Source organism: Pholcus phalangioides, unplaced genomic scaffold (genome assembly GCF_987345545.1).
Source record: "Pholcus phalangioides strain wild (caught in Gottingen) unplaced genomic scaffold, Ppha-v1.0 ptg000022l_1, whole genome shotgun sequence".
NCBI lineage: Eukaryota > Metazoa > Arthropoda > Arachnida > Araneae > Pholcidae > Pholcus > Pholcus phalangioides.
This window is the reverse complement of record NW_028301615.1, coordinates 36,219,062-36,237,883: the sequence shown is the minus strand read 5'-3', so window position 1 is coordinate 36,237,883 and position 18,822 is coordinate 36,219,062. Positions and strand designations below refer to the sequence as shown.

At 41.2% G+C, this 18,822-nt stretch overlaps 1 protein-coding gene across 2 annotated transcripts in view; it reads left to right on the top strand.

Annotated features, from left to right (window-relative positions):
• LOC149070274 (uncharacterized) overlaps positions 1-17,793 on the top strand; it is a 195,935-nt gene extending 178,142 nt beyond the window's left edge. For both annotated transcript variants that reach the window (XM_089250238.1, XM_089250239.1), the window contains exon 7: positions 16,212-17,793. In XM_089250238.1, the coding sequence (XP_089106364.1) occupies positions 16,212-17,639 (1,428 nt within the window). In that variant the 3' untranslated portion in view covers positions 17,640-17,793. The remainder of the gene's footprint in view (positions 1-16,211) is intronic.
• The last annotated feature ends 1,029 nt before the right edge of the window (positions 17,794-18,822 follow it).

The window sequence follows — 18,822 nt, the reverse complement described above, 5'->3', positions numbered from 1 at the left end:
GGTTGATGACGTAAGCAACCTTCAAACCCCCTCCCCCCCCCCTCCCTTGTCATCAATAGTCAGCAAATCCGAACCCCCCCCCCCTCGATTCTGACGTAATACTTGAATGACCCCTTAAATGATCTGAAAGTGTGCTGTGAGCCACTTAAATAATCTGCAAATGTATCACGTGTCACTCAAATGAACTAAAGGTGTGCCACGGGTCGCTCAAGTTATTTGGAAATTTGCTTGGGGTCGCTTGAGTGATCTCGAAGTGTGCCGCGTTTTGGAAATGTATGTCTTTTAAATAACTAGCAAATGTATCACGTGCCCGTTAAGTAAACTAGAGGTGTGCTGCGGGTCGATCAAGTGATTTGGAAATGCGCTTAGGGTCGCTTTAGGGAATTGGAAATGTGCTGAGGGTCGCTTTAGGGAATTGGAAATGTGCTGAGGGTCGCTTTAGGGAATTGGAAATGTGCTGAGGGTCGCTTTAGGGAATTGGAAATGTGCTGAGGGTCGCTATAGGGTATAATTGGAAAGTGCTGAGAGTCGCTTTAGGGAATTGGAAATGTGCTGAGGGTCGCTTTAGGGAATTGGAAATGTGCTGAGGGTCGCTATAGGGTATAATTGGAAAGTGCTGAGAGTCGCTTTAGGGAATTGGAAATGTGCTGAGGGTCGCTATAGGGTATAATTGGAAAGTGCTGAGAGTCGCTTTAGGGAATTGGAAATGTGCTGAGGGTCGCTATAGGGTATAATTGGAAAGTGCTGAGAGTCGCTTTAGGGAATTGGAAATGTGCTGAGGGTCGCTATAGGGTATAATTGGAAAGTGCTGAGAGTCGCTTTAGGGAATTGGAAATGTGCTGAGGGTCGCTATAGGGTATAATTGGAAAGTGCTGAGAGTCGCTTTAGGGAATTGGAAATGTGCTGAGGGTCGCTATAGGGTATAATTGGAAAGTGCTGAGAGTCGCTTTAGGGAATTGGAAATGTGCTGAGGGTCGCTATAGGGTATAATTGGAAAGTGCTGAGAGTCGCTTTAGGGAATTGGAAATGTGCTGAGGGTCGCTATAGGGTATAATTGGAAAGTGCTGAGAGTCGCTTTAGGGAATTGGAAATGTGCTGAGGGTCGCTATAGGGTATAATTGGAAAGTGCTGAGAGTCGCTTTAGGGAATTGGAAATGTGCTGAGGGTCGCTATAGGGTATAATTGGAAAGTGCTGAGAGTCGCTTTAGGGAATTGGAAATGTGCTGAGGGTCGCTATAGGGTATAATTGGAAAGTGCTGAGAGTCGCTTTAGGGAATTGGAAATGTGCTGAGGGTCGCTATAGGGTATAATTGGAAAGTGCTGAGAGTCGCTTTAGGGAATTGGAAATGGGCTGAGGGTCGCTATAGGGTATAATTGGAAAGTGCTGAGAGTCGCTTTAGGGAATTGGAAATGTGCTGAGGGTCACTTTAGGGAATTGGAAATTTGCTGAGAGTCGCTTTAGGGATTGGAAATGTGCTGATGGTCGCTTTAGGGAATTGGAAATGCGTTTATGGTCACTATAGGGAATAATTGGAGAGCGCTGAGGGTCGCTTTAGGGAATTGGAAATGTGCTGAGGGTCGCTTTAGGGAATTGGAAATGTGCGGAGGGTCGCTTCAGGGAATCGGAAATGTGCTGCGGATCGCTCAAGTGATTTAGAGATGTGCTTAGTATTGCTTAAATGATCTGGATAAGTACCGTTGCCAGCTTAAATGACCTGGAAACGTGCCACGGGCCACTTCAGTTGTATAGCTATTTGTCACGGGCCACACACACCAAATGAGAGCCACAGGTTAAGCATGCATGATATAGCAGTATTAAAAATGACGGGGGCACACATTTTCGCTCCCATTCTCCAGGGAATTCCTTAATGGGGGGGGGGCCCTCATCGAGCGGACGCCGCTTACTCTCCCAATGTTTTTTAATCTACCGACTGCCCTTGAAGACACGGGGGCTTCGATAATAGCACTGCTGAAGGGAGGGAGGGCCGGCCGGCCGCCAATCGTTCCGTGTCTGTGCGCCATTAGCGTTCCAATCGCTCTGAAAGCAATCTTCTTGGGAAGCAATTTTTTTTTTCATATATATATACCTTTTGAGCAGTCATTTCTCTGTGGAGTTTTCATTCATTGACTGCTGCTGCTCTTTTCTGTAATGTTCCACATGCTCGAATTGACCAACAATTTCTCCATCTTTCGAGTAGTAATATCGCCCGGTTATAATGACGGTGGTTCTCAAGAGAGAGAGAGAGAGAAAGAAGCGTCCATTTTCGCTTCCATTTAGCGCCACGATGGGTTTGATGGCCATTTCTCGATCATCTCTTCAAGGGGAAATTGCTTTCCGTCCGTAAAGAACGGAAATTTCGGGTTCCGTGTTTGTTCACTGCCGGACGGACTACTTGAAGAAGAAGAATATGGACGATAGATGGCTCTTTTTTTGATTCTATTTGTTTCATATTGAACGTATTTTTGGCTTTTGAATGTGTGGTGGTGTTTTGTTGGTTTTTTAATGTTAGAGTGATGATTGTGCATGAGCTCCTTCTATTGCGTTTGTTTCAATGAATGATGTGAATAGTTGTTTGTTTCGTTGTTGTGGTGTACGCTGTCGTGATATTCATTATTCGAATAATCGTTGATGGGGGAATTCCCGAGATAGATCGTGATACGATAAAATTTATCACACACAAAGAAACAGAGCGGATATAGCAAAAGTCCGTTATAACGAGTGCGGCTTATAATGAGAATCACGCTATCACGAGTGATTCGCAAGTAATTTTCAAACAGATAATGTGAAATATACACAAAATATCCGCTTGTGGCGAGTTACTTATGAATGGAAATCGGAACACATTCGTTATAACGACAACGGAAATTCTCGAAAAGAAGAGTCTTCCTTTCCTTTTCTGTAAGAATTACACACGAAATGGTCTGTAATGAGTGGTATTTTCTTGAATCTCTTCTCTCCATTCATAGGTGTTTACCAAAAAGGGCATGTCAGTACCCTATAGATTGCCTACATGATGTATCTTACCACCTTGTTATCTATTTAGGAAGTGGAAAAACACACGATTTTATCTGTAGGTTTGTTGGGGCACGACCTCTGGTTTTGACATCGTTGTTATTTACCTTGAAAAAATCCTCCCACTTCTTTCTGGGAATCTTTCCTAACTGTACACAGATCCTAATCATTTTTTCTGCCTCAGATGTTACTGGCCACTTTTTCTGTGCAACGAATACTGCAGTTGTAGAAACTGCTGCATCCCACAAAGTTCATAATTTTATACAAATACAAATACAACGCCACAACAGGCAAAATGCCCTACGAGGTGGCTGAGAAAATAATTCAGTAAAGGTAATTCAAAATAAAAGGACAATAAAGGTAAATTTATCTGGTTTACTTTCCCCTCATTTATATGTTTCCCCATTTATATTTAAAAAAAAACATTCGTTTATAACGAGAATTCCGTTATAACGACAGTTTCCCTTCTGATTGCGAATCGTCGTCATAATAGACTTTTACAGTTCTTTGTTTCTTTTCCTTCCTGGTTTTTCCCTTTCTTTCTACTTATCTCTGTTTCTATCTCTATTTTTGCGCGGAATTCTTTCCACAACCTTTCTTCTTTCCTTCTTCCTCTTTTCTATTTATCTTTCTATTCTCATATATTTTCTCATTTCTCTTTTATTTCTATTTCTATCTGTTTCTCACTCTTTAACTCTTTTATCTTCCCCCTTTTTTTCCTCCTTCCTCTCTATCTCTCCTTCTATTCCATTTTTCTTTCTCTGTCTCTCTTTATACCTATCTCTCACTTTCTGTCTCTTTTTTTCTATGGCTTTCATATTTCTCTTTCTCTGTGTTTCTCCATATATTTGTCTACATTTTTCCTCTTTTATATATATATATCTGTATCTTCCTCTTTGTTTCTTTATGTTCCTCTGTATCTCTCTATGTATTTATCTCTCTTTTTTTTTCTTCTGTCGTTTTCTGTTTATTTGTTTCTCCTTCTCTATGTCTCTCTACCTCTTCCAACCTATCTCTATTTTACTGAGAAATTCAATTTTCCGGATGTTAATGCCGAAACTGATATTTGGAAAGAAAAGTGATTTGCCTCCTGCGGGAATCGAACCGGGGTCCCCTTGCATCGATTCCCGGAGGAGGCAAATCACTTTTGTTTCCAAATATCAGTTTCGGCATTAACATCCGGAAAATTCAATTTCTCATTATATTTCAGGCCGAAAAAAAAAAAAATACCATCTCTTCATATCTCTATTTTACTCCCTTTTTTATCTCTCTCACATCTTTTCGCGTTCTTCCTTTTTATTTTCGTCTTTATTATTATGCATCTCTGCCTCTTTCTATTCATCTCTCTCATATCTCTCCTTTATTTTTCTTTTATCTCTATGAATCTCACCCTAAATTTTCCTCCTCTCTCTCTCCCCTCTTTTGTCAATTCTTCTATCTCTGTATTTCTTCTTTTTCTCTCTCTCTCTCTCTCTCTCTCTTCTTTTTCGCTTTACCTGTCTCTATATTTTCTCTTTTCTCTATTCATATTCTTCATATATTTCTGTTATTATTCTTATCTCCAATTCCTACCCCCCTTCTTTATATTTTTTATTTATTTATCTCTTCGCCTTTCTTTTTTCTCTTATCTTCACATTTTTGCCCCCTCTTTTTTCTTAAATTTTATCTATTATTTTTCAAGTCCTCCCCCCCCCCCCGTATCTGTCTCGTTCTTCCTCATGCTCTTTGATTGCCCTTTTTCTATTTTCCGGCTCAATTCCTCATTCTATATTTTTCCGATCCCTCTTCTATATTTTTAGGTCTTTCCAGTCACATCTCTGGGGGTTTCATTTCATTCCTTGCGGTTTCCTGTCAATCATCATTGAGCTTACCACATAAAAAAGGATTTCGCAGTCCTATAATAAGAACGCATTACCCATAAGCCCCCCCGGAAACAAACATCTCTGACACATCAGAAGATATTCCAGCGTCTGTCAGGAATATACATCCACGAATCCGTAGTAATCTTAAAAGAGAAATCCATTTATCTTCTAAAAAAATCCTATCTACAATAAAAAAAAAAAATTTAAATGAGATAAAAGTCACGTGACCAATACCGTTCTAACATATATATATATATATAAACAATAAATAATAAATTCTAGTTTTCAGTTTCAAAAAAATTTAAATTCAGATATTTTTTCTTTCTTATTTTTCTTTCTTATTGAAAGAAAAGAAGCAAATCAATCACTCTGAAGAAGAAGAAGAAAAAAATGAATGAAATAAATTTAACGTAATATTAACCGTCCCCGGAACGTATTTCGTTCCAATTGAAATTCCCAGGAAAAAAAAAAGAAATTCTTCTAAGAATCCCAGGAACAGAATCTAGCAATTTAAAAAGAATACTTGAAATTGTATGAAATGAAAAATGGCTTCGAAGTGTCACATTTTTAGTAGAGAAAGAAAAAGAAGGGATTTTTTTTTTTATCTCGTGTTTCTCCTGAATTCTGGGGAGGGAAAAATCCGATTGAAATAGGATTTAAAAAGGGGAAAAAAACGGATATATATATATATAAAAGAATGAAATTTTAGGAGATTGGATCTTGTCTATTGGAGAGAAAGAAAAGAAACCCTTAAATTGAATTTAAGGAGGTCTAAGATGAGGCTGATAAAAGCCCACGTCAGAGAGAGAGGGAGATGCCATTTTTTTTTAATATTCTCCTCTCACTCCTTAACAGTTAATGCTTGTTTTAGGCTTATTTATCTAGAAAATTTGCTGCTGTCAAAATGTTTATTGAACAAAGTGGGAATTTTATTCTCTATTTTTCTTTTCATTTGACTTATGATGGTTATCTGTATTACTCCGATAATGATGGTATCGTGTTCCTTTTTTTATGGATCCTCTTTCTCATGCTATAAATGTTGCTTAACGGTTATTTTATCGTTTCGATGGGGGGTGTGGTAATGTTTATTTTTCACACCGTCGTGTTTTGAGCGGTTCCGTATGATCGATTGGATTCCGATCTATCGATTCAAAGGGCCTCGTGTGTGACATGTGTTACGTGCAGTCAATCCTCGGTGTGCGAACACGAAAAAGTGCCTGAATCCCGAAGGAAACACATTTCAGAAGTCCGAGAGATTACGGTTTATTTTTTTTCGACAGAATTTGGTTGAGGAATTGTATTTCATCAGAGTAAAATTCCTGCCGCCAAATACGCCTACTGTTATCCAGTCCATGGGCCAGCAGGTCATTCCAAACTCTATGAAGATCTGAAGAAAAGAATTTTTTTTTTTTTCAAAGTTGTTTTGATTAGAACTAAGTCAGTAACTTCTGGAAAGAAAATTATTTCATCATCCTACAACTGCTTAGTTTATATTTACAAAACTTGGCAGCAAGTGTCTTACAGAACCATCAATTTGGTTTCGAGTATATTTTATAAAGAGATAGTGTTGCAAGCGGGGATTTTGAGGGTTTTGACACTGTGATTATAGATGATACATATTCACGAAACCAGACTCTGTCCTGGCATCGTTTTCATTCCGTTTGCATTTGCATCTCTTTCAAACTGTGATAATTTTTTGTGTTAGTTTAATGATAACCATATAGTGGCTATTTAATCATGTAGAAAGCACATTTTTCTTAAGGAGAAAACTTTACATGATCAACAACAACGCCGGAATAATAACATCGGGTGATCCATTTATTGTGATTTCATTACTGATGATACTGCCAAGAACATTGGTTTCCCGCCTGCGTAGCACGAGACATTGAAATGGCTGTACTTAATAAAGGCCAAGCGGAAATTTTGCTAAAAAAATCTTGTAAGCGAATAAAAAAATATTCTAAACATTAGTTATGGCACATCATACATAGGGTGCCTTGCAATCTTATTACTCATACATATGGACGCGGTGACTTATCTCGCATTCCTAGGCATATGCAAGCTTTGTAGGGGTAATAGATAAGAATCTGCCTTTAGAGGTTTTGAATTTATCACAAAATTTCTATTCACTTGATTTCACTTTGAGGCAAGATCTCCGCAACCAATCAAACGATGCCAAGCACAGTGTTTCTAACCGAGAACTCAGTTCACGTAAAAACACCAGGGGAGAAAAGCTCTTTTAAAAATCTATGTTCTTCACCAAACTTGAATTGGCACTGATGGAAGTAAATGGCACCGTAAAACTCGGAAAAAATCGGCTCTTCTACATTTATCTCAATAGTAGTAGCGTGTTGTGGAGCGTCGTCTTTTCATTTCACTTTGATTCCCTCGAGAGTATTTTCTGGTCGATCTGTATTAAGTCACAGCCGAAAAAAGTTCACGTGAAAACACAAATTGATTAGGATGCTTTTGGGATTCCTCTGGTCGGCTCTTAAGTGTAGAAAAAAGAGCAAGATCCGGTCATTCGAAGTGTGAGTGTGCATTTTCTTGTCTTTCAACCATCGTACACCAGCAGCAACAACACCAGAGAGAGAGAGAGAGAGTTAACATCGAATAAGTACCATCCTCCTAAAACTAATGCTCGGGTGTTTCATGGTCCTTTGGGAGTCATTTATTAGTTGGAACCACTCAACAACTCCTTCTCTCTCTCTCTCTCTCCGGTGTATTTTTTGCTTCTCTACACCCACGGCGACAGTTTGATTCCCAACACTGCCTTATCCTCGGTCGTCTTAACGTAGTTCCCGGCAGTATCGACCGTGATGTTCTCCAGAGATTAGATCAGAAGTTCTTTTCTCTCTTGATCTTATATTTCTTGTTTATCTCGAGAATTTAATTAACTCGCATTTCTGATTTGAATTTAGTTCAGAAGCTGCCCGGAATCAAAATAGGTTCGGTGCCGGCCAATTGATGCAGATATGCTGTAGTACTTTTTTACAGGCTACTAACCAATTATTGAAGTCTGGACGCTTGCGTATATGGCCATTGTATACACACCACTATTAGAACCATACACGATGTACATGCTTTTTATAAGTCGCGGGACTTTTTTTTAACCCCCTCACAGGCAATTATGAGGTATATTGTCCAACTTGATACCTTATATTTCGGCGATTGCGAGTTATATCGCCTTCTTATTTCGATAGCCTGCTACCTCTGTAAGCCCGAATCCGAGTGATGGTTGGCTGAAGTAGGTTTCCCAACCGCGCGCGCACACACACACACACACACTAACGATCTGAAACATTGTTGCTTTTGAATTCGGAAGATGGTGGCAGCACTCATTCGACACAGACCCATTCCGATGAGCACCAGTTCGCTAGAAGTTCCTCAGAGGAATGTTTAAAAAATGCGTGTGCGGTTTTACTTGTAGAGGCAAATTACTTTTTTTTATAGCTTGTTAACATGCAGTTTAAGTCACTAGCATCGCAAAAAAGGGACAAAAAATATTTCTAAAACAACCCTAAAAGTGAGAGAGGGGAAATATTTTTCCCTATCAGAGAGAAAGAAGGAACGATTTTCGCTCCTCCCTTGATAGCTGGTGATTGGAAGGTAGACGTTTCCCTATCGCTTTTTTCTCTCTCTGTGAAGCAAGGTTGGCGTATTTTGGCGACTTCTGAAAAGGGATAATGCACGAATCTCTTAAATAAGTGGGGTGCGATCCTTTCCTCCCTCGCAAAAGTTGTTCGTCTTGACTTGAACCATCACCGCCTCTCATTTTAGTGGGAAAGTACTGTGGTAGACCCACTATATATATTTTAAATTCTTTTATATTTTTATAATTTTATAATTCTCAACACCATGTGGGAAATTCCCGATATTTTCCTAAAAAGAGAAAGCGATAATTCCCCTCATTTACTGAAATCCAACACCTATCATCTCCGTTCAGATTTAAAACACGAAGGTGTCATTTCCCCTGAACTAAGTAGCTTGATACATGCATTTTTCCTCCTTTGCCTGAAGCGTATTTTCTCCTCCACATTATGTTTTGTTTTCCTGTTTTATCCAGTTTTTTTCCCAAGAACCTTGGACATTTATCACAGTCTGCTCTTATGTATTTACAAGGTGCTTTTAAAAGACCGATAAAATGGAGTTGTCCCTTCGGCCATCGCCGCCGTCCTCAAACTTTCTTTCGGATAGAAACTAGTTAAAAAAACTCCTGGTTATTTTCTCCCCTTCTTTTCCTTCTCCTGTTCTTGGATGAGATGAATGACTAAGAAAAATCTGAGTGACGAGCTGCTAAATGTGTGTGAAAAAGGAATGGTGAGGTGCTCTCGAGGAGTATTAAGGCACAACATGTCTTCCTTTACTCCCATTTTTTTTTCTTTATTTTTTCCTCTATCATCGCTCCTTATCCCGGAACGTGACCCGAGAGATGGAATTCTTTTCTCCTTCTATAAGGATCCGCGGATCGATTGGAACCCGAAAGGTTAATGGTGCCACGAGCTTCTGGTTGAGCAATCGATGCCGATGGAGTAACGTGTTACTACTAGTTTTCTAGTGATAGGGAGAGAGAAAGAGGGAGAGAGTTTAGCCCCGGTACTTCTCTTTAAAATATCTCATGGATCTTAAGTAAGTGTTCCGTGTGTGTGTGCGTGGTAGATAAGGTACCGTGAAGCTGCTGGGTTGCAGTCATTAAAAAGTTCTGGACTTTTAGTTTGCGGGAGGGACTTAGGTTTTTTTTTAATTTTTTGCGATTGCTGATGGGAATGGAATCGTTTGGAGAATGTCATTTTAAAAGTCTTTAGTTATCGAGTCCCCGGATGTCAATGTTTTTTGATGAAGAGATCGCTTTTTTTCCTCCTTTTCTTTCTGGACCGATGAGGAGATCACTTGATGCTTCTCATGAAAGTTTCGATCATGATGTTTTTGATCTTTAAAAAAAAACACAGTTTAAAGGAACAAGATTGTGAATAAAATATAATCTTGAGCTGTGCAAGTTCTGAAAGATAATGAGAGTGTCGTGCAGGAATACCTTAAAAATAAAACATGCATTTTAAGAATCGTAGCCTTGAACAGAATCGTGAGAAAACGAAGTCTAAGTGAAGTAAAAAAGAAATGTGGTAAATTAGATATGAAACAGTACAGCCAAAAAACTTGAGAAACAAGGTTCGACACGAAATAGGCGCGTTTGAACCAGAGAGTACATGCTAAACGAAATACAAATTTCAGAAACAAGTCTAGCCTACAGAATCGTAAACAACAGGATGTTAGACAGAATGCCGACATCAGAAAGAAGTTATACAAACTAGAAGATTTTGAAACGAATTCCAACTTCAGAAACGAGGTCGCACAGAATCGTAAACAACAAGTTTCCAAATATAACTTGATTTTTTTTTTTTTAATTTTACGCGATTGGGGGGTCATTCAAGTGTTGCGTCAGCATCGGCGGGGGGGGGGGGAAAGAGGGTCTCGAATTTGCTGACTTTTGATGACAAAGGGAGGGGGGTTTGAAGGTTGCTTACGTCATCAACCACCCCTTTTTGAAGATAAGAAATATTCTAAGCTGCTGACGAAATTTTGCTGACGGGGGGGGGGGGGGGGGTCAAAAATGGCTGAAAATCTGCTTACGTAATACTTGAATGGCCCCTTGGGAATAGAATCGTCTAGAGAATGCCTTTTTGAAAGACTTCCGTTAGGCCTTGATGATTTTATGGCACTATTGGAAACAGTCATTCTGGACGAAAGTCCAGAATATTTTCCTGTTTCGGTGTTTCGATTCCTTTTTGCTATCTTTCTCAATCAGTTACAAAACACACAATTCTCTCTGCGCGTACGTGTACAGCCTCACGTGGGGGGTGAGAATTGCCCACTTATATATATATATATGATTTGCTCATCCACCTCTTGTTTCTGTGCCCCGAAACCGTTATTATGTCTCATATGATGAGGAAAGAACCTCCAGGTCGATAATCCGGTGATTATTAAGAGTTCCTTTCCACTCGATGGTTCGGGAGAGGGAGAGAAAAGGTACTTTTCCCACAAAATACGCTTTCAACCAACCGACACGTTCGCTGCGTCTTTTAGAGGAAAGTGTTCTGATTGTTGCCGGATGAAAGTTGCTCTTATTTCTTGTGTTTAAGTCTCCTTCCTATACACCGCCACCCAGAGACAAGATCACCTCTCATCACGTCTCTGTTGAACACTCTTGGTTCTTCCAGGTGATGTTATCGATCGATCTCCAGAGACAAAGTTGGGAACCAAACCGGATTCTTCTTTTATATTTTGGTTCTCCAAACTGATTTCAAGTTGCTGCGTGCGTGCGTGTGTGTGTGTTCAGTTATCAAAAATTCGGAATGAATGAATACTTTTGACGTGTTAAAGATTCTTATTAGGAATTCTAATAAGTAAATGATTTTTTCACGATGATTAAAAATACAGAATCAATAAAGGAAATAATTACATACTTTATGAAAGTTCGGTATTACTGAAAGAAATAATTTCAGAATTATTAAAAATACAGGGTGGGCAAAAAGTCCGTAGAATCTTTAAAAATTCATAAAAACTGGAAAAATAACCGAAATAAAAAACGGTTTGTACGGTTAGCATCGCTAGGTCACGGGAATTTTTTTAAGACGGGGGGGAGCTCAAAAAACAGCCGATAGGTGGCGCCGACGTACACAATTCAAAGAAAAGATATGCAAATTTAGCGAACAGAAATTTAGCGAAATTTTTTGCTTCGTTTATTACAGCAGTATGTGTTCCACATGATCACCACCACAAGACAGGACCGCAATTTTCGACCACCGGGTAAAAAAGTGGCGATCTTTATTGCATTTTGCATTTTCTCTGGTCTATATAGCGTATATACCAAGTTTCAATGGAATACGTCCTCCAGAATGTGTGTTATATAGGTCGGAGTAGTGACAGTATACTGAAACTACTCAGACCTATATAGCTCTCGTTCTGGTAGTGGGGAGTGGGGTCAGACTTTTGCTGACGGAGGGTGTCAAAAATGGCTAAAAATTTGATGACGTAATACTTGAACGGTTCCAAACCAACTCCAGCCAAAGAATCCCCATACCGTAAATCTAGCCGAAGGGTCTCCTCAGAGAGTCCGGAGATCACATGGACCTACCATTCGTACACATTGCGGGTAGGCAACACACTGCAGTCGAGTCACAAATCCAGCCGAGTGCAGCAGGTCCACATACACGGTTTACAACGGCGAACTGGTTGCAAGTTCTTATAACAGTCTAATTCGCATATTTTCACCGAGGTCGCTCGTACCAACGCCACTTATCGCCTGTTTTTGTGAGTTGTTTTGCTAACCCTGCAAACTGTTTTTGATTTCCGTTTTTATTCATTTTTAAAGTTTCTACGAACTTTTTGCCCACCCTGTACAAAATTAATAATTTTAATTTAATAAATAATTTTAATAATAAGAAATAATTGGAGAACTAAAAATAACGGAAAAATTCGTATTCATTAATAGAAAGAACTCCCCAGAATTCATGAAAATTCAAAATGAACAAATAAATTTCAGAATTATTTTAAATTCAGAATTAATAAAGAAATTTTAGAACTATTAAAATATGGAATTGATGGAAACTCTTTAATATTAATGAGTATACAGAATTAATGAAACATGTAGTTGCAGAATTGGTGATAATTGAGAATCGCTCGGTTCTGGCACGGTCGGCCAACTCCTGAAGAAGCTACTGGCTATATGCTACCCAATCTCGGCCAATACCGCTCGGCGCTTCTTTCACGGTTATCAGTTACTCAAATCACAGCCGACTGTTACTCAGCTTCAGCTATCCATTACGCAGAGTCCCCGGGTATCTATTTCCTTAATTTCATTCATCCTTCTGTCCTTCATGACATTATCCTTACCTTCTACACTTACTTCTTTTCCCGTATATCTTCAATACATACAGTGCTGTTTCCAAGTGTGTGTATCGCAAAGAGGAGAATATGGATATACGGTCAACACAATGACTTCACCGCACAACTGTTTACAATTAAAGATGCTGTGTACTCTGAGTAGTTTTTCCTCAAAAACTGCTTATCCAAATACAGCCAAATTTTTTTGGATATCTTAATGAGACCTAAAAGATTTGTGGGATTGTGAAAAATAGTTCAATTTTCGACCACCAGGTGAAAAAGTGGCGATCTTTATTGTATTTTACATTTTCTCATGGTCTATATAGCGCATATACCAAGTTTCAATGGAATACGTCCTCCAGAATGTGCGTTATATAGGTCGGAGAAGTGACAGTATACTGAAACTACTCAGACCTATATAGCTCCCGTTCTGGTTGTGGGGGTGGGGCGGTCAGACTTTTGCTGACGGGAGGGGGGGGGGTCAAAAATTTGATGACGTAATACTTGAACGGTTCCAAACCAACTCCAGCCAAAGATCCCCCCATACTGTAAATCTAGCCGAAGGGTCTCCTCAGAGAGTCCGCAGATGACATGGACCTACCATTCGTACTATCTGGATCAACAAAGTATAATTTGTTGCCCAGTCGCAGCTGTACGTCATGCTTTGATTTCATGGTGTTTTTTTGTCGATGGTTCTGTATTCAATCGTGGATATTTAACAACTTCCCATTACCTAATCAGATACCCTTTTGTGCCCGAATGCTATTCAATCGCCAACTATAGTTCATATCGATTTAATAACTTCGGTTTGTATTCAAGCACTTGAATGGGCTGTTATCGGTTTTCTTCTCTCTCCTCCCCCCTCCACCTTCAGATACCAGAATACCTGCTGCTAATTCTGGATAAAAACACGCCGCGTATTGGTCGGTACGTTTATTAGGGGAGAAGACTCTATTCATCATCATCCGCCAAACATTCTATTCACGAATCGATATTTGCTTGCCGATCAATCGAGAGAAGCTCAACCAACCCGTAAGTGGATGGGGGATACTGTGTGCGCGAGAGGAACCTGTTGGCTTGGAGTTTGGACAATAGTGATTCGGGAGGACTTTCCATGTGTGTGTGTGTCTTCTTGGCTGTACTCTATCTCGCCCATTCCCGTTCATTCTGTCACGAATCGCGGCCACCCGAAGAAAAGAGATGGATTTTTTCCCCCTTTTAGCTCTCCCTGAGATCTTCTTCAAGTGGATTGATTCCGGGGTCTTAAGGAGCTGCTTATTGGAGTTTTCCCCGAAATACTCGACGCTTAACAAAACCCTCTTCACTTCCTTCCCCCCCCCCCCCACCTATGTTCGGGTTATTGTCCGTTTTCTTTGGTTTATTCTTTGGTGACTTTCGTCGTCATCGAAATGATTTTCGCAGTTAGAATTGTTCTTTCCATAGAGCAGGGATTGACAAATTTAGGTGCCTGCCAAATTTCTTATTCGGCTGGTGCCCGAGTGGCGTGGTGGTAAGTTGTACGTCTACCACCGTGAAGTTTGCTGCCGTGGTCCCAGGTTCAAACCCGAGGGAGGATATAGATAAGATGTTTTCCGTAACTAACTCGGAGTGACCACCGATAGACATCGCCTTCATTTCCAACCTATCTCGTTAATCTATGTAAATTGCAATATAGCCAGAAGTTAGTGTTTGATGTAGTAGCGAAATTTCTTAGGAGGTATATGTTTTGTCAAGAAAACCGATTCCAAATAAGCCTTATCTTCTTTATTTTCGAGAACCTAGTGACCCACCCCCGCCCCAGTAGCTGTGGTGGTCGAGTGGTCATAGTGACGGACTCGCAACGCGAGAATCCGAGTTCGAACCCCACCGTCACCACAGTGGTGGTCGGTGTGAATTTGGTTTCTTGCGGTTCCCAACGGCGCAAATGCGGGCCGATCTCCCCGTTAAAAAGTCTCGCCTTAGAGAGCAACAGGCCTACACACAACGATGAAATTATTCAATAATAACAGTTCATTCATAGTTAAAAAAACTGATGGTAGATGGCGGCATTATACACACACATAACAAACATTACACAGAAACAAACTTCCGTCAGGTTCCCACCGCATATATGCACATTCCAACGTGTACCGATTCGTTAGAAGTTCTGCAGAGGAATGTGGACGAATTGCAAGAGTGTGGTTTACTAGGTGACCCCCCCCCCTTCCAGGGTTAATAGAGGTGCAGATATTTAATGTTGTAACTCTTTTGTTGGCCTAGATTCCCATTTAGTGATCATGTATTGAAAGTTTTATGCGCCAATACCAATGCATTAGTCACCATGGTAACATGCTTTTAGTCATCCATGGTCCTGCTTTTCAGCGGTGGTTTCCAAACTCATACAAGAGCATCCCTCTTCCCATAAGAATTTTATTGGTGATTCCCCCATCCCCGCTCCTGCTGTAATCAACTCCATTCAAAATAAAATGATCACCAAACGCGGGAATCGCCCCCCCCCACTCCCACCAAGAGCTCTATAATATGGGGAAATTGGGGAAATGAATCTGGCCCGTATTTTACGGGACAGTAGTGACCATCAATAAACAATAAGTCGTCCGCTTCGGCACATTTTACCCTGGATCCGCGCATAGGCGGAGATAAACCTGGAAGTCGGGGGGGGGGCACGATGATGATGATGTCAATTCATATATATATACATATATACGACGCCCCCTTTGACGCTGGGGGGCGCCCCCCCCCGTATCACCGCCCATTGATCGGCGCTTCATAGCAGCGCCATTCGCTGCCAAATAGTTTTATTGAATTTTTTTTTCATATTGTTTCTGGGCCTATAAATTGATTCTAAGCATATATTGTTTCATACATACATATAAAGGGTGTCCCATAAATTCGTAAGTAGTTCAAAAGATCCGTGGAAATTGAAGGAATTGGTACACTTTCCCTCATTTATATTCTTGTGTCTTTTCCCAACTTTTCTCCAATTTTTTCCGAATTCAAATACGTCTGTAAATATTGCACTTGGAAACATGGATTTTTTTTTTTTCGTTGGCATCAGGAGACACAGGGCAACAACTTTCTAACAAGGAAGTTAGAGGACAGAGGGATCGTATAAAAATTTAGATTCTTTATTTTGTTACACACTGTATTTCCACTCTCAAAACTGGTACCGGTCAATTTTTGAACGCCTTTTTTGGGCATTTTTTAAATTTGAATCATACCTCTACGACAGGGGGGTTGATGAGATAAAGGCCGCATTAGCACTTACAGGACACCCTGTATATTAAAAACCAATATATTTGCTTCAGATTTAAAGTAATATATTGGTTTGATTGAAATGAATTTCTTATCAAGCAGTTTTTATTTTGGAAATCCCCTCGCGCCACCTCATAATTCATTAACCCACAGTTTGAGAACCACTGCTCTGTATATATAGAATCTGGTTTTTTTTGCAGGTCCAGTTTCTCCTAAATCTCGGCGCTGATCTCAACTACAAAGACGCTGATGGTAGGTCCACGCTGTACTTGTTGGCCCTGGAAAATCGGCTGCACATGACGGAATTCCTGGTGACCCAAGGGGCCGACGTGGAAGCTAAGGATCTCGAGGGGAGGACCGCTCTGCACGTGTCCGCTTGGCAAGGCCACGCGGACATGGTGGAGCTGCTGCTGAACCGCGCGGCGGACGTCAACGCCATCGACAACGACTCCAGGACAGCCCTCCAGTCCGCGGCGTGGCAGGGGCACGTTTCCGTCGTGCGGCTCCTGCTGGAGAGGAAGGCTGTCGTGGATCACGTCTGCAACCAGGGCGCCACGGCGCTGTGCATAGCCGCTCAGGAGGGCCACCTGGAGGTCGTGAAGGTCCTTTTGGAGTTCGGCGCCGATCCCGCTCACGCCGACCAGTTTGGCCGGAACCCGGTGCGGGTCGCTTCCAAGGGCGGCCACAGCCACGTGATACGACTGCTGGAGGAGTACATGATGAGCATGCAGGAAGACGGCAACGGGAGGAACTTTTGCGGCAGCGCCAGCACGGCGTCGCTCACGTCGGCGTCCACCGCCGAGACGAAACCGTGCAGCGCCATTCTGTGCCAACCGGGCATCGTGGTGCCGTCTCCCGTCGAATCTCCGGAATCGACGGTGGACAAGCGTCGGTCGTTCATCTCCAACCAGTCATCGTCGAAATCTTCAAGTAACCTCACCAACTCTACGAACAAATCCACTTCGAAGAGCCTCGCCCACCAGTCGGAGAACCATCAAGTCAACAACAGCAACAACGCCCATTCCAATTCCAACTGCGTCGTCAATTCCATTCATTCCGGTGCGGCGGCGACGGCGGCAGCAACCAGCGGCTCGGTGCTCACCTTCACCCAGCAGCTCCAGCAGTGCACCCGGAACCGCAACAGGGTCAGCAAGTTGCTGTCGCCCCTCAGCGAACCCCGTAGCCCGGGACCGAGTCCGCCTCAGTCACCGCTGAGCGACATCCAGGGTCACGGGGTATCACCGGTGCAGCAGGCGACGAGCCCCCTGGCGGGAGGGTGCCCGGTAGTCGGTCATTCTACCTACGTGCCCATAGTCATACCTTCGAAATCTCACGAGAACAATCTCCAACCATCTCACCTACCGAGGAGAATATCCAGCGGGGGCGGCAACAACCCCCACGACGCCATCAACCATCCTATAACCCGACCGCCGGAGCCAAGGATGAAGCGCAACGGCATCGTGACGAACCCGAATTTCAAAGGCGGGTCGGCCGTCATCAAGAACAGTCCCGCAAAGCAGAACGTCAGCAATGGCTCCAGCCACCACGTCAAGGCCAAGCACATCTCTCAGTACGAGGAATCTCTCAAGAACTCCGGCATCCCTTTCAAAAAGGAAACCCACTTATGATAAGAGAAAACATAGCGCGCGCAGAAACGTAATTCGCGAGACGAGATTAAATGGATGGTATAATTAATTAAAACTGCTTGTGTATTGTAATGAATAATAATAATTAAAAAAAAAGAAAATGTACATATAAATATTACAATAAGAAATTATTGTGTAGAAGAAAGTGGTTTCCTGGTTTTTCAATGTGTTTCACGTGATTTGCGCACACTCACGATACTCGGGAGCCTTCAACCTTTCGGGCACTGCGGGCTAAATTCAACTTTCCACGAAACCCGCTGGCTACCAAGCCGTAATGTGAATGAAGGTCAGCGGCTCGATGCTCACCTTCAGGCCACCAAGCCATACCGTGGCATTCACGGTTATTAAACAGGGTTTTCCCCCAAATTATTGGAACACTTTTATTTGTTCAATAATTTGGGGGATTTCAAATAAATAGTGACCTATAGGAATTTTGTAGTCCTTCCATCATGTCTAGATGATGCACATACTGTAGTTACAATGCGACAGCGTTGGTTACTATGCTGTTGTAGAGTTGGTTTATAACATTGCTTTCTTGTTAATTATGATTAATAATAATTTCATAAAAAATTTGAATTTTCACTTATTTTCAAATAACTTTCTTTGATTAATTAATTAATCCTTTTTGATCAATTATTTCTTTTGTTAAAAATGGAATTTGTCCCGATAAACCCTGAAATTCGTAATTTTTCCTCTTCGTTTTTGACAAAAAAACTCTTTCATTTGTATCTCTTTGCAGAGCGTTGTGAACATTGTTTATGCCTCTGCGTGTCGCAAAAAAATACTGAAGAGAGTTAAATGCTACTCTAGGTAGCAGCATCAGAATCTCACCAAACTCAGAGCAGGCCTATGTATCCAACTGCTTTGTTATGCACAGAGTGTTGCTTCATCTAAAATACACATAATGTGTACAATAATTTTGGATGATGAAAGTCACTGCGCAATGAATAGTCCAAGACCATGAAGTAGTAAATACAAAATTATTTTTTCTATTCAGATAGAAGTTTTTAATGACTACTCAAAACATTGACACAAACTGAGTTTTTGAGCCCTCAAACTGAGCGAAAGAAAAATGAACAAACCACATTGCCTTCGGCAATGACCAAGGGTTTGTTTTTCCATGGTATAAATTTACCATGAAAGAAGCCCGTGAAAAGCGTGGCTT